Source organism: Dendrobium catenatum, unplaced genomic scaffold (genome assembly GCF_001605985.2).
Source record: "Dendrobium catenatum unplaced genomic scaffold, ASM160598v2 fragScaff_scaffold_390, whole genome shotgun sequence".
NCBI classification, from domain to species: Eukaryota; Viridiplantae; Streptophyta; class Magnoliopsida; order Asparagales; family Orchidaceae; genus Dendrobium; species Dendrobium catenatum.
This window is the reverse complement of record NW_021318852.1, coordinates 7,745,744-7,758,811: the sequence shown is the minus strand read 5'-3', so window position 1 is coordinate 7,758,811 and position 13,068 is coordinate 7,745,744. Positions and strand designations below refer to the sequence as shown.

At 34.5% G+C, this 13,068-nt stretch overlaps 1 protein-coding gene across 1 annotated transcript; it reads right to left on the bottom strand.

Moving 5' to 3' along the window:
• Positions 1–4,254: 4,254 nt before the first annotated feature.
• On the bottom strand, positions 4,255–9,662 carry LOC110106198 (riboflavin synthase). Its single transcript, XM_028694073.1, has 2 exons — positions 8,644–9,662; positions 4,255–4,498 (listed from the first exon to the last, which is right to left on the bottom strand). The coding sequence occupies exon 1, from the start codon at positions 9,509–9,511 to the stop codon at positions 8,669–8,671; it is 843 nt and encodes a 280-aa protein (XP_028549906.1). The 5' UTR covers positions 9,512–9,662; the 3' UTR covers positions 4,255–4,498; positions 8,644–8,668.
• Positions 9,663–13,068: the final 3,406 nt, after the last annotated feature.

The window sequence follows — 13,068 nt, the reverse complement described above, 5'->3', positions numbered from 1 at the left end:
TAATGCCTGGATCTGGATTTTGACGACGCCGAAGAGATAGACGGGCAGACCACGGAACCGAGCAGCATGTTGCGGCCCATGAGCGTTCACAGAGGCTGCTTCTATGCTCTACAGCAATGCCACCGCCAAAGGATGGAATCTGTTGCCACAGGCACCAGAACTAATTGAGAACTCAGAATTAGGGTCCCCGCCACTTCCCTAATTCGAACAAGTTCGACTTGCGGATGGAGCACTCTCGCTCGACTCATTAGGAAATTTACGACAGCCGGTCGAATCTCGCGTCAACTTGTTGAGAAACGGTACAAGATCGGTCTTTTCCGGCGCAGTTTCGTCGTTTTGAGGCTTCCCAGTCGCCGACAAACCGAGCGGTTTTCCCCTAACTGAGCTTCAGTAAGCCGAGAACCTAGCGCCGGTAAGCGGAATCAAAAGTCCCGAAGCCCGCTTTTCGCGGAATCTGGGAATCGGCAGCTCTCGGCATTCAAAACCGACCGTCTCCCACCCTGCTTTCGTTTGTCATGCCACTGGTTGGCGGCCGATGTCTCTAGGGTTTAAAAGGGGAGCGATCTTGTAAAATTATCCAGTTGTGTGAAATTACGCATCTGTCCTCCTGTGATTACAGATAAATAATTTATATTTCAAGCTAGGATATGTACATGTAATTTTTTTTTTTAACTTTATATGATTCATAATAGTTATAATTGAAGAAGTACTTCAAAATTTTATTTTAAATTAAAATATATTAATTTTTAATGGCAAGAATTATAAAATTCACCTCATAAGCAATATTATAAATTTTTCGATCAAATCATTACATCCAATCATTTCATAAGATAAAATTAAAAATTAAAAAATAATATAAATATACATAAATTAAATTAGTGAAATAATAAATGCAAACAAAAAATTATTGTTTTTAGTATAATAAAGCATTGAGCATTTGAATATACCTATATATCTATATTTTTTAAAATAAATATACACATAAATAGTCCTAAAACATAAACAAGAGCTTACTAAATATACACATAAAGCATCTTTTTATACTTTAAACATAAACAAGAGCTTACTAATTTTTCATAAACATAATATAAACAACGGAATACATAAATACATTTCTATACATTCAATATTTACACTTTGGTCAAGAGTTCCCAAAATAACACATACAATAATCATGATGTAGCCAAAAATAGCCATCAATAAACAAGACAACATGATACAAACGAAAGAAAACCAACAAATGCAAAAAAAAGCCTTGCATGTTGCCCGTATTAACCTCACTCCACAAGTTCATTACCCTTACTTGAAAATGTGTAAAAAATATGGAATGAGCACATAGCTCAGCAAGTAACCAATATCTACAAGTGAAATCAATACACTAAACAAAATAATATGCAAGTAATCATTCATTTTCAAAGCAATATGAACATATAATGCATAAGCATGTAGCAATCAATATGAACAATATCATGTATATCATATAATTCCTATATATCATATATCCTTATATCGGTTCTATCAATCATATCATATTTGTGCATCAATCATATCATGTACCATGTGAACCAATCTATATATCATATGTTTATATTAGTATCTTATCAATCACACTGCATGCCAGTCATATTTCTATATCATTCAATCATTTATTCATTCTCATTAATCAATCAATATTATAAATCAATCAATCATTATATATCATATATCATCAATCTTATTAATCACCTGTCATCAATTCTATATATTATCAATCATCGATCATATCTTTCATCTATCATATGTTATATTTGTCATCAATCATATATATCATCTATCTTATCAATTATATATCTTATCTATCATCAATTTTCACTTAGTCATCTCATAAGTCATATATTATTCATCAATATTCTCAATCATATAACACATCAGTTCATTCATTTTGTTTGTCCGTACACAAATCATATCATTCATATATGCATCATATACATATCATATGCATTTATCATAACATGTACATCAATATATCGTACTCATTAATAAGCATGTATTAATGCTAAAATGCATATTATGCCAAATAAATAATAACCATATGCATATTACATGTCTCATTTTCAGATTTAATACATTTGCTCCTCATCATTTTACACCCAATCATCTCCTACCCATTTTGGATTTTTTTTAAAAAAAAGCAATGCTGATCGATGAAATTTTAATACTAACCAGTCAAAGCGTTCAGAATAACGATGTCTATTACATATCGAAAGTTAAATTGATAAAAGTTCACTAAAACATGAGATATTACATTTTTATTAATTTCAGGAGGAGAAAATGAACTAAACTCCAAATGATAAAAAATAAAAATAGGATATAGGTCACTTATAACAATCATAATAATTTTTGTAACAGTAGCGACGGACGAAATTGCCCCGGAATATTCTCTCTCCTCTCCTATCTCCCCTCTCCCCTCTCCCCTCTCCTCCTTTATTTTATTCCTCGACAAGGTAGAATATGAGAGTGGGGTAAGGATTTAATGTTATGCTTTTAAATATTTATTAAAAAGATAATTTATCTATTCCTTATCTTTGGAATTCTCAATTAGTCCTAAATCCAAGCTTTCAACATAGATAATCACTCCTTATCAACTATGTAGAGGGGATCAATGACACATGGATTCATGGTTTGTGCCTCTTCCTTGATGAATCTATGAAACCATCAATCAAGTACATCAACTTCTACTTCTTTCTTTAAAGCCCTAATAAATGTGCATCACTCCTTATGCATAATGGTGATACTACAACAATAACAACAACATCAAGCCTTTGTCTCACTCTTTATGCATAATGATGGTAGTTGAACTAAAATCATCTACCACCTTTTCGACCACCTTATATATACATATAATAGCTAATGTCGTCCACCACCTCCTACATCTCCTACTCCTCCACCTTATATTCAACCTCAAATGAGTGAATGGTTGAGTCAATAGTAGGTACCACCTCACTCTCACTCTCCTTCTTCTACTCGTTTACGAAATTATGAACAAGATTGGTTAAGCATACAATTTATGCAACAATTTTATTTGACTATTCTCTAATCTAATGTGGCCACTCATCCTCTATAAAATGATAAAAAAAAAAAAGCTTCAATCCTTTGTTGGAGGGCATGGATTAGCTTGTAGTTGATTAATTTTTATTACCCCTCCTACATGCTCTTAAAAAATGGTGGTGATCATTATCTTTCTTGCAACCATGAGTATTTGTATTTAAAAAGGATTTATTTAAATCTTAATCAGTCACAAGCCAACCCGATAAGACCCGCAGATAAAACATGTCCTATCTTTTTGACTTACAACAGATGAATCCTAATATCTAGTTTTGTAAAAAAAATAATTTTCAAGATACATTTTTAAACGAATAACATACTACGGAATGACTAAAAACATCCAGAATACTGAACTAAACTCATCCACAACATAAAGCCAAGCCCTCCATGAGGTTCTTATTGATCACGACTCTTTTCTTCACCTCTTTAGTTCACATAATATAAATGACTTTATTTAGTGATGAGAAATCCTCACTTTCAATGATTTGTAACCTTACATCATCAAACTCAATATTTAATCCAGTGTGAAAAGTATGTATAAGATTTTTTTAGCAATCCTTCGAAAAAAAAAAACCACATTAGAGCATTATGTGATGGATCAACCCCTTTCTTTGTAGATGAAATTTAAATCTAAACTTATAAACTTCTGCAACAATACAAACTTTAGAATACATTTGATTTGTCATATCTTTTTTTTTTTCCTTGCTGAAAGGAGCCAAAATCATAGAGTTTCGTAGTCAGGACGTTAAATCGATCAGAACCCAAACATTGAATGCACGATATCCCAAACATTTTCAATCAAATGGCACAATTGTGAAGCAATTATGAACATTCAAAAAGTTATTTCCATTCAACTAGTATATTTAATGGATGATTTGCAACTCAACCACTAGATTTAGAAGAAAAGAAGAAGACACTTCTGATTGGTGGCATGGTAGAAGGAAAAATTATTCTGTGTGGATACCGGACGTTATTCGAAGATGAATCAAGTCGTGTCACATCACTTTTTTGTAGTGTACCGGGTGATGTGACGCATTCTGATTTGTCTCCGAATAGTCCCGTGTCCGCAAAGAATAATTTTTCAGAGTTATTAAACAGCTTAACTTTCCAATCTAATAGTCGCTATAAAAGCTGCCTCCAAATAAAATCAATGCTCGGCGAAATTTGTAATAACAGGCAATATTTACAAGCAAAACATAGAACCTTTTACAGTCACTTATAGCTTACTACATACAAGAGACTTTTAAGGTCAAAGTTATAGTACCAGAAACTCTCAACCATAATATAGTAATAATATTACCAAAGATAATTTAGCTTGGATAACCATTGGAGGAATTGAACTTCATACCTTGCCACTTGAACTACAAAGCTCCAGCACCCCATTTTGATAGACCTTTCTCTTCTGTTTCATATTCTGATAAGAAACAGTTTCTTAAGTATTATATAATCATATAATTTATCTAACGTGCTTGTGGGCTCCGAAAATTCGGCCCCGGCCTCCACTCGCTTTTCTTATTCGGCGAGGGAGTTTTAACAGAACTAAGTTCCGAGGTAAATTTTGGAAGGCAGATGGGTTTGTAGATAAGACACTACCCAGAGATTTCGCCCTCATTTTGTGAGGACTTTATGATCTGAGTTCTGGTTTCCTATAGGCGCAAGCCCCTATAGTTAATTACCCCTCCCGATCACGAGAGAGAACTTTCGATTAAGGCTTTTTTTTTTTTTTGCTTAGGCAATTATTATAATAAAACAAATTTGGTGCGGCTGCAACATATAGAATGCAATGAAGGTGTTCTTTGTTTAAATATATGTTATTAACAATAAGATGAACGCAATCAATAAGGAAAATAAGTTTAGTAAATTTTATGTTAGGGCTAAAGCATATTTGACTTATAAAATGATAGCTATAAATCCTAAATGTACATACACCAAAAAAAGTTATTATTGCAAAAAATTAAAAGTCAAAAGAATGGAAGGCTTCTTCACAAAGTAGAGGGAGATTGAGGTTTTCTTTGAGACAATTTTTCAGATGTTTAAAAAACTAAATTTTTAGTACAAAAGTTTTTTTGCGGTAAGAAAGTTGTCCCAAACGAAGCCTCAATCTTCAATCTAAGAATGTTTCTTGATGTATGATGGAATTTTGGATATTGAAAGCAATATGCTGCACATTAACATTAATAAAACAAGTTGTTGTGTAATATAGCAAACTGGTAGGATGATTTGATCATTGTTGCTGAAAAATAATAACAACATCAAGCCTTTATCCAACTATTTGAAATCCGCCACATGAATCATTTTTCTCCATTGTTTCCTGTGAAGAGTCAAATTCTCATTTAAATCTAATAAAAAAATGTCTAATACTTCTAACCAAGTATTTTTAGGTCTATCTCTACCTAACATAAACCAAGTCTAATAAATCTACTCTCCTAACCAAATTATCAAAAGGCCAATGTTTTATGTGACCAAACCATCAAAGACGACTTTCTCTAATCTTATCTGCCATCTACTCCAACCTTCTCACGTATATACTCATTTTGTGGTGTAAAACCACTCATACACATGAGCATCCTCATCTCTACACTACTTAATTTTATCTTCTTTTATCATAGTTGCTAAGAATTATGAAAAAAATAAAAAAAGACAATTAATATGTAAGAAGGCCTTTGAAAAGTGGTTAAAGCCCCACCATCTCTTTTCATGTGGCCCACTCAAACTATGAAGAAGAAAAAAAATGTATAGGCATAAAATGAACAGATTTACAAAAGCTTGAGAACAGCTTACAAGACAAAATTATGAAAATAGATCCAACAATATTATTTTTATTTGGCTCTACGCATGTTAAAAGAAATAAAATAAACTCTAAAAGCAATCGAATATGGTCAAGGTTGGAAAACCATTTATAAGTAGGTTACATTAGAAACATGTTTAATTATGCCACAGCAAACAAAGCTAATTCGTAAAGCTGAAACACTAAAAAAGCATTATTGTTTTATGGGCATCAAATGACGCAAATTGTTAACAATACCAAAACAACTTGCCTGGATGATGTCCTTGCTGCTGATAAGTAACAAACACCTTCAGCAATTGATTTGTGAGAAAGGCTGTTAAAAGTGATTAACGCTCGCCACTTCTTTTACATACCCATCTCAATATCAGAAAGGAAAACTAGCTAATAAATTGAAAGCGTGAATTACTGCCTAAAAAATATTTTGAAAACAAGTTTTTTTTTTTTTCAATTTTTCTCTTCTATCTCAAACTTAAAAACCACAAGATTAAAACCATCAACTTTAAAGTTTAAACAACACATCTAGCATTATACCACACCTAATACATGATTTTCTATCACTTATACCATAAATCAACAAAAGGAATAAACTCACCTTTCTCAAGTGATGAAGGATTATTCACAAGAGAACCACATCCATTAATAAATATAACTAAGAATTTGTTTGGGTGACTACATACAATTCCTAGTAAGAGTAATTGTACAACTGATCTGATTAAAGTAGATTTTTTAAAATTAAGCATACTCTAGCAAATCTGATTGAAAAAGCTACTTATAACCACAAATATTTTAAAAATTAGTAAGAAAGTGATACGCTTGGACCGGTCCACCCTGAACCAGTCCAGCCGGCCCAGCTTCTAAGCCGGCACCTGCAATACAACAGGAGCATGCTGGTCCGCAAGCTCTAAATCCCGCCCACTTGGGGTGGGGGTCTACTACCTAGGGCTAATTGTTTGAGGGTTGTTTAGTCATTTTATGTTATTTTTGTATTTGCTTTAAGTAGAAGTTTGTATTAGGGTTAGGGCATCGAAAAATTGTGGCTTATTTTTTGTTATTTTTTATGCTCAGCGTCTTGGGCTCTAGCGGCGATTGGGGGAGATAAATACTCCTCTTGAATTGAGGATCAATTGTATCTTAGTATTTTCCTTATGTTATCTTTGATTATTGTAATAAAATTAATGTTTTATGGGTTTTACTCAAAGTTTTGTGGATATTCCCCGCTGTTTTTCCAAGATTGATAGGTTTTCACTTGAGATCTTCAAGTGTTTCCTATCAAATTGATATCAGAGCAGTTTTTGGGACTGTTTTTGGGCTTTTTTGTGAAATCTGGCGGCTGATTTTTGTCCGAAGAGGGGTTGTTTTGCTATTTTTTGGCTCAAGTTCCAAATTTTTTAGTCAAACAAAAATCCATGTATCGATGGCGGCCAAGAAATTGATGCGTTGGAAGAACACCCTGAGGGGGAGATGAGTCAAATGAAAGCAACGATGGGTGATAGAATATCCTACATGGAAGGCAAAGTTTCAGATCTTCATGAGGTGGTGAAAAAGATAATGGACAGTCAAAACAAAACGACAGCATAGGAGGAAAGTGGCTCGGTAGGAAGACATACGAATTTTGAAATTCGTATGAGTGAAAACGATGTTGAGATCATAGAGGAGAGACATGGATGGTATGAGGGGCATGAACTAAGGTTTTCTTATTTGGAAAGAAAAGAGGGAGATTATGATAGGAGGGGTGCTAATTTTGAAGGAATGAGAGGAGAAAGTGAAGATGGATATGGGTATAAGAGTGGAAGGAAGGATTGAGACACTTGGGGATGACCAAACACTTGGGGAAAGGGAAATTATAGAGGAATCAAGGAAAATGGGGGAGATCTGAAGGTTCAAAAGCTGAAGGTGCTCATTTTTTAAGGAGGTGCTGCACATGTGTGAATTTACAAGGTAGAGAGATATTTCGCCTTCAATGGATTGATGAGGAGGAGAAATTGATGGAAGTTGGCTTATATTTGGAAGGGAATGTGTTGGCTTGGTACCAGTGGAGAAACATGAGGAGGCCCATACAGAGTTCGAGGGAGTTTAAGAAATGCTTATTGGAACGTTTCCGAACCGGCAGGAGGGGACTTCAACTAATTTGAATGATATTTTAAAATCCACTTTGGATGGATTTAATATGGATTCTAGCCTCTTAAATACCTTTAATTACTTATAATTAGAGCTAGTATGAGAGATATCAATAGTCGCTTAAGATAATTAGAGCTACATTAGAGTATATCGACAACGTCAAAGTTTTTTAGAGTTCACCAAAGCCATTAGCCTAATAGAAACTGACCAAAGCACAACTAATAGCCATTACTATCTTGTTGGAGAGAGTGAGAACCTTAAAATGCCATTGTGATATCATTTTCTTCCCTTTGTATAAAATTAAATACTTATATTAGAGGTTTAGTAAAGTTCAAAGCTCATATTGATTTCCACTTAAATCTTGCAAATATAGATTTAGTAATTCTTGGAGGCAATATGAACTTTGAACTTTACTAATGAACTTTCAACTAGGACTGGTAGTTCATTCAGAAGAAAAATTAAGTTGTAATTACTCTAAAACTGTTATATAAAGGACAGCCTAAACTCAGCAAAAAATCCTCAAATTAAATAAATAATAGCACGCAATGATCGCAATATTTGACAATCTTTTTTCTTTTTCAATATAATCTTTCTAATATTATGATAGATAAAGTAAATGTGTATAAAATGCAGTTGATAGGAAATTTAACAACCTCAAATCAATCCTTCTTTTCAAAATCAGGAAGAATCCAAAGCAACACCAGATCCAATGCCGCTCCTTAGTAGCTTCTCCACATACTTCCCGAGTATGTCCACCTCCAAATTAACCTTATCTCCCACCTTTTTCGTAGGAATGGCCACCTTCTGCTGTGTGTAAGCCACCAGCATAAAATCAAAGCAGTCATCCTCATCATAAACTTGAACTACCGTTAAGCTCGTTCCGTCTACAGTTATAAACCCCTTCGGCACAATATAGCGGAGCAGCTCCGGCGAAGTCTTCACCTTCACCCAGATAGAATCCCCCTCCGGCTCAAACTTCACAATTTCACCAGTCCCATCAACGTGGCCCTGCACGAAGTGTCCGCCCATCCTCGAGGTAGGCTGCAGCGCCCGCTCCAGATTGACAGGCGACCCAGGGCCGAGTTCACCGAGGGAAGTTTTCCGAAGAGTTTCCGGCGAGAGACCCACGGAAAATTGGGACGCTACGGGATCAAACGCCGTGACGGTGAGACAAGTCCCGTTCACGGAGATGCTGTCGCCTAGTTGGACGCCTCCAAGAACTGTTTTTGCTGCGATCCGAAGTTCGTAGCCGCCCTCGCGGTTAGGACCCAAGTGTTGGATTTGGCCCATCTCCTCAACGATGCCAGTGAAAAGGGATTTGATGGTGAAACTGGGGGTTTTGTGCTTGACGGACGGTAGGGATTTCAGTGGAGATGTAGCAAATTTGAGATGAGTTTTATTTGAAATCCTTAAGAAATTGAAAGTGAAGGCTGGATTGCTGCGGGCTTTACTGGAAGGTGGGCGAGATTTGCTTTTTGTGAAGGAGGCAAGAGGCGCAGAAGAAGAAAACGCGGCCATCATTCTACAAACAAGCCGACGATGCCCGAGGAGAGCTCTGTCTCTCCGGTAATTTGAACAGATTTTCGGCCGCGGTGAGGATTTGGGTGTTGCGTCGGCCGCTCCACTGCCGGTGAAGTCGGAATGAAAAAAATTAAGAGTTTAGGGGCTGCTTAGATTAAAGGGGCTGTTTGGTAATTTATTTAACAAGCTGGTATAAATAGTAAATATAAACGGTGTTAAATTTCAAAAATTATTTGGTACGATATACGTTAAATTTTGATAAATTTTTTGAGAATGTAATTAGGATTTAAAATAGTTGATTCATTTACAAATTAAATTTAATGTGTTTTAAATTTTAAATTTAATTTGATAGTTAATTATAATTTACTTATTAACTTTATTTTTAATTACATTTAATAAGTTTAGGATTAATTAATATAATAAGAAATTAGCTTAATTATTATTAATTATCAAATTTTTTATTTATTAGAAACTATATTTAATTATTATTAGAAACTAGCTTATTAAACCCTAATAATTTAAGTATTAAACTAATTTAATAACAATTATAGTACTAATAAATATAACAACCAACAAATTATAAATGTGAATTAAATTAATTTAATGATAATTATACTACTATTTATCATATTAATTTAACTAATTAAAGTATAATCTAATTAAAAAGTTAAGAATTAATCTTATAATACTTTCCTCTTCTTGTTTCTTTCGAAAAGCCCTCTTCCTATTTCTTCGTTGCTTTTCGCGTGAGGTAGAGGCTTCGCTGAGGTGCAGCTTCGAATAAGTCATCTGCCATTATCTGTCTATGGTTTGCTTTTCCTCTTATGCATTTCTTCGTTATTGTTCTGCTTCAGGTGAAGTTGAGTTCTACAAGTATCAAAGCATCTCTGCCTCCTGCAAAGACATTGTTCTTGTCGAATTGAAAGTTGCAACAAAAGTTCACCGCGAAGGTAACGATATTTCTCCCCTTTCGAGCACTTTAGCTAAATTCGAGTCCGTAAATTGGTGATAGCTTGGTTTCAAAACTGTCCAGCCTTCGTATAGAACAAATCAATAATATAGCCTCTCTTAAGACCTAATATGATCATCTTTAACTTCACATTAAAATCATAGGCTAAGAGCTTATCTTTTTTCTTTTTTTTTTAAGAGCTTATCTTTAATTATGTCTACTTTAATTATGTCTAATGGGCATATTTTGCCTAAAAAAATTATATTATCATAGTCCTTAAGTAGCTCAATTGGAGGGATTGATGGTGTTTCACCAAAGTTGTACATCAACATTAGCTTTAGATTAAATTATTTCTTATCAACTTCTATCATTTTGCATGTAAGATGAAAGAGGTCAATTAAAAATATATGTTTATGGTATTTTCAATCATTTGCTTCAATTTTAGTGAATATCCATCCAGCTTCCATGTCCTATTTCCATTCTTCTTCATATAATATAAAAATATTGATACTTTATTTCCCTATAAAAAAAAATAATCACTATATAACTTTATTGCTTTGGTAACATAGCTAGAAGTGAATCAAAATACATTCAAATAAGTTTATATATTTATCAAATTGTGGTTAAATCATAATCAAATATATTTGATCTACAAATGAACAATATTTGAATGCATGATCGTACTTGTTGTGTCCTGGAACATTTGAAACAGTGGAAAGATAAAGTGAGGGGGTGCGATAGTCATAAAAGATAATATAACTTTTACGTGGAAAATCCTGAACAGTGAGAAAAATTACGGTGTTTGACCCAGTTGAAATGAATACAATAGTGCTTGTTATTGATTACAAATGATGTCACTTCCTCGTGGGTAGGCGTTGGCTCAATGTACATCATATAGAGCATATCGCATAGTTAGGGCTGGAAAAATATAGATATATGAGACTTATTCTCAAGAGAGTGTTGGGTCTTAGTTGGACAACAAAGGTCAGAGGGACCGTAGTCATGGGACGATGGTCGGAGGGACTATAGTTGATAGGTAACAGTGGTCTTAGGGATCATATTCGGCGAGCGACGAAGGTTGGAGTGACCGTAATAAATGGCGACAAAGGTCGGAGTGACTGTAGTTGGGCGAAGGTGATTGAAGGGATTGTAATCGGGCAACGAGGTCAAAGTCTCGAAGGGATTGTAATTGGTGAGCGACGATGGTCAGAGGGACGTAGTTGGAGGGCAATGTTGGTTGGAGGATTGTAGTCGGTGGGTGACGGTAGTCAAGTGATGGTCAAAAAATATTTGTCAGTGGTGATGCTTGGGTAGAACTCTAAGATCATAGAAATCTTAGATCTCTCTCCAATCTCTATCCCAAATGGCCCTTTCATGAAGCGAGACTAAGCCTATTTATAGATTTTTGTGAGTGAAATATCCCATAAATATGGAGAATATTTGCGGCCAATTCAGAGAGTTCCATCGACTGACCCATACTGATTCCCTCATTCATGGAACATTCTATCAACATTCAAGTGCTTTAAGGATATCATAATTAAATGATATTGAGCTTATTGGATCTTCTCGTCGAGGGCTCGATTCAACTATAAGCATGTTATATTTGGATATCATTTGGACATCCAATTAATGTTTTGAGCCTTCTAATTGTGCTTCAGTCTATTGATTTCGACACATTGGGCTCAGACTGGACCAATTTTGGTGTTGTTGGGTTCATCTCTTTGAGATGTTCAATTTGACAATAAATTTGGTAAAAATGGAGTTCATATGGTCTTGAATTTAAAATATAAAAAATGGTCCTGAATTTAATTTTGGAAAATATCAAATCATCTATGCTTCGAGATTCATGCCTGATTAAGATGATTTTTATGATGTATCAGTACTTATTCAAACCTAATTAAAAATCTACATGGTTAAGACATAATCACACCTAATTCATTGAGCTACATTCAAATATTATTTTAATAAGAATAGAACTACATAGTTTTTATATTCTTGAACAGTGTTCAATCATGTTTCAAATAATATCCAACCATAATTTATGCACATTGGAGCACATTAAGGACTATGAAATTAGACCAATTTAGTTCATGATAGTCTAGGACCAGGGGCGTAAGTGAGCCAAGCCGGCTCGCGAGCCGGCTAAAGCTAGACTCGTTTATGGGCTTCCGAGCCGAGCTTATCGAGCTCACGAGTCGATTTCGAGCTTGAGTTCGAGCTTGTGTTAGTAAACGAGCTCTAGTTCGAGCTTGAGCCGGCTCTGCTCATGAGCTTGCGAGCGAGCTGACTCTAATAAATATTAAAATTCTTTAAATAATTATATTTTTCATTAAGTTTAAATATTTTAAAAATTATAATAATAACCACCTAAGTTTTATTTAAATATTAAACTTTTCATCTTTTTTTTTTCTAAATTTTGACTAAGTTTAAAAATCCCGGTTAAGTTTTAAAAATCTCACCTAAGTTTTAAAAATCCAGCCTAAATTTTAGAATTCCCGCTTATGGTTTGCAAGCCGGCTCACGAGCCGGCTCGAGCTCGTTTACAGTGGGACGAGCTTGAGTTTGAGCTCGCATGTTGAGCTCGAGCTCACTTTCCAACTAATGAGCC

Coding starts and splice junctions, on each gene's coding strand:
- LOC110106198 (XM_028694073.1), bottom strand. CDS start 9,511: ATGATGGCCGCGTTTTCTTCTTCTGCGCCTCTTGCCTCCTTCACAAAA.